This window comes from Palaemon carinicauda, chromosome 6 (assembly GCF_036898095.1).
Source record: "Palaemon carinicauda isolate YSFRI2023 chromosome 6, ASM3689809v2, whole genome shotgun sequence".
Lineage (NCBI taxonomy): Eukaryota > Metazoa > Arthropoda > Malacostraca > Decapoda > Palaemonidae > Palaemon > Palaemon carinicauda.
Window position 1 is genome coordinate 119,830,576 of NC_090730.1, and position 2,690 is coordinate 119,833,265.

The 2,690-nt window shown below is 31.9% G+C and overlaps 1 protein-coding gene across 1 annotated transcript in view; it reads right to left on the bottom strand.

Moving 5' to 3' along the window:
* Positions 1–1,332: 1,332 nt before the first annotated feature.
* The window catches only part of verm (LDLa and CE4_CDA_like_1 domain-containing protein vermiform), a 26,494-nt gene continuing 25,136 nt past the window's right edge, over positions 1,333–2,690 (bottom strand). Inside the window, exon 5 of the mRNA XM_068375378.1 lies at positions 1,333–2,690. This exon is cut by the window's right edge and continues 1,025 nt beyond it. Within this exon, the coding sequence (XP_068231479.1) occupies positions 2,562–2,690 (129 nt within the window). The 3' untranslated portion in view covers positions 1,333–2,561.

Consider the following 2,690-nt stretch of genomic DNA (forward strand, 5'->3'; position numbering starts at 1 on the left):
ATGCATACACACATATACTGTATATATATATATATATATATATATATATATATATATATATATATATACGGTATATATTTGGGGTTAGGAGGTTGGATGGTGTGTGTATGTGTGTGTGAGTTTATATAAGATATATATTAATTCTAAGATATATTTGAAATGTTAGTGACCTGTGAGTATCAACGATTTTTGTGGATGATTGATAACGCTTTTTAATTTATGTATATTTTTCTATGCCCTTTAAGATAAATGCATCTACCACCGTTTACTGACAATAATAGGTATTGGAATCTAATTTAGATACTCGAGGGATTAACGAAAAATATAGTTACGGGATTCTGATGAATTCAGTGTTTGGTATGGAATGTACATGTAGCAATTTTTTTCCTTGCTCGTTACTCACGTTTTTTTTTTTTTTTTTTTTCATTTCTTGAATATTTTTTCGTATTCTATAACTATTAGGTCTTTGTTTTTAGTGATTAGATTATTATAGATGCCATATGTAACTCACACCTGCCTTTATAACCATTTCTATCAAGTTTAAGGCTATCATGCTCAGCACCGTGGTCTTCCACGCTCAGAGGTTGAACTCTCTTATACGGAAGTATTCTAAACTACCTTGCATCTTATTGTTTTATATATCGTGGTTTGATTTTGATCATGTTTACCTTATTTAGCATTTTTAATTGATTAATAAGATATTCTAATCACTTTTTAACACCTTGTACCTATAAGGGATATTGTAGCATATTTTAACAAGAGAAGAGATATAATTTGTTTTTAATTTCCTCGAAAGAATTAGGTAACAAGCTGTAGTACTTATTGAACATGAGAATTAAGGATATTTTTCAAGACTTATGAATCATTTATTGAACCCTTATAACTTAAATAATTAACATAGTAAAAGTAAGTTATTACATGTCTGCATAATTGAACTGCAATATTAATCATGAAGTACTCTGTGGAACACTTGGATAAGCTACTGACTTTTTCCAGATAGGAGCAGTGTGGGACATTTAAATTTTAGTCAACCCTGTCAGGTAAAACCTGAGGCTAAAGTGAATATTGATTAAGAGGGGTATCCTTGAGGAATCTTTGAAAAGGGAAGCTTAATGTTTAAAAAGAGAAACACTTAATATATATACTTATAATACGACTGGCTAAAAAAGTTCATTTAACATACCACTGTTAATCTTAAAAGGATATTAAATCCATAATATTATTGAAGAATATTCACGTGCAAAAGTTACCAGAAATGCTTCCTTACATTCTATTGCTTCTTGTAAAAAGACTGATTTAAAAAAAAAATATCGCTGTAATTGTCCTGTGATTGTAATGGAGAGGCACAAGGAGATTTTTTTTTTCGATCCATTGGTAATAACTCGGATTTTTTTTTCAGTATTTCTAATATAACTTTGATGACATTGTTGTCTTTTTGTGTAATGTCAGCATACTGTTACGTAGATGTGGGTAAATTGGAATATGATGCGTCTGTGACAACATGATCTAATTATTGTTTATAAGACATGAATATTCTCTAAAGGGTCTGAGAAAGGTTTGATGTTCTAGAAAGGGCATTTTGAATAACTCATAACCAGTGATCGTGTAAAGCTAAAATTCTGTCCCCTGGTTTTAACGTGCCTTTCGTCGAATTACTGTTTGAAAAATATTTAAGAGGCAATAGATGATATACTAGGAGTTTATATGTTCCTTATTGAAGAAATTGTTTGTGATTGTCCTAGTGAGTGGATTAACAGTATTGATTTGGAGGTACTAAGAAAAAGCAAGATAACAAAAATTAGTTTAGAGTAACGTATTCTGAGATATAGACCGGGAAAAGGGGTAGTCTATTTCGAGATTAATTAATAATCATTGTTGAGTGAGGAAAGTTTAAGGGAATAAAAAATGCTTTCTTTAGAATAAAAAATAAAGCGCTTAATTACAAAATGTCAACTGTTTGCAAGTGTAGACGTTGAAACTAAATGCCAACAAAACAGTTATAACCTGAAGACATAACAACCAAATACGTTTAGTAACCATCTGTAACAAAATATACTAAATATAAGAACTTAATTCAACTTTTTTTTTATGCTTAACCGTGAAGTAATGGACAAAGGCATATGGTAGGATGTTTGGAAGGGGAGCGGGAAGGGAAAAACAATAGGAATAATATGAAGTCTTGGGAAATTTTCATGACCACGTATATCAGACGTAGGGGATTTTTATACCTAATTTTACTTGATCTAAAGATTTTGAATGGGGCTTAACTTAACACGTGTAATTGCAACGGGAAATATAATTTCGTTAGCAACCTTTGTCTTTTCTCCACAGCATTGTTTTGATTTTGACCAGAAAAACAAAGAAAGTGTTATAACATGTAAGGTAAATTGTGAGAATCAGGCACCAGGCCTAATACAAGAAAGACTAGAATTTATGCTGAATGGCTGGAGTGGATAAATCGGAGGTCACTGGAAATACCTCATATCGATAAACCCACAAGCACAGCATTTTAAATGCTGGAAGCTCTGTCACCATTACTTTTATTTTCAATCTTTTGGAAGTTAAACTATGTCAATGCCGTCACCAGTGGGATCCAGTAACCAAGGATAATTACGTGGGCAGTCCATGCATGTGTGAAGATTGAGGGTCTCCTCTCTGAGTTCTCTAGTGTGAAGAGGACACACGTTAGG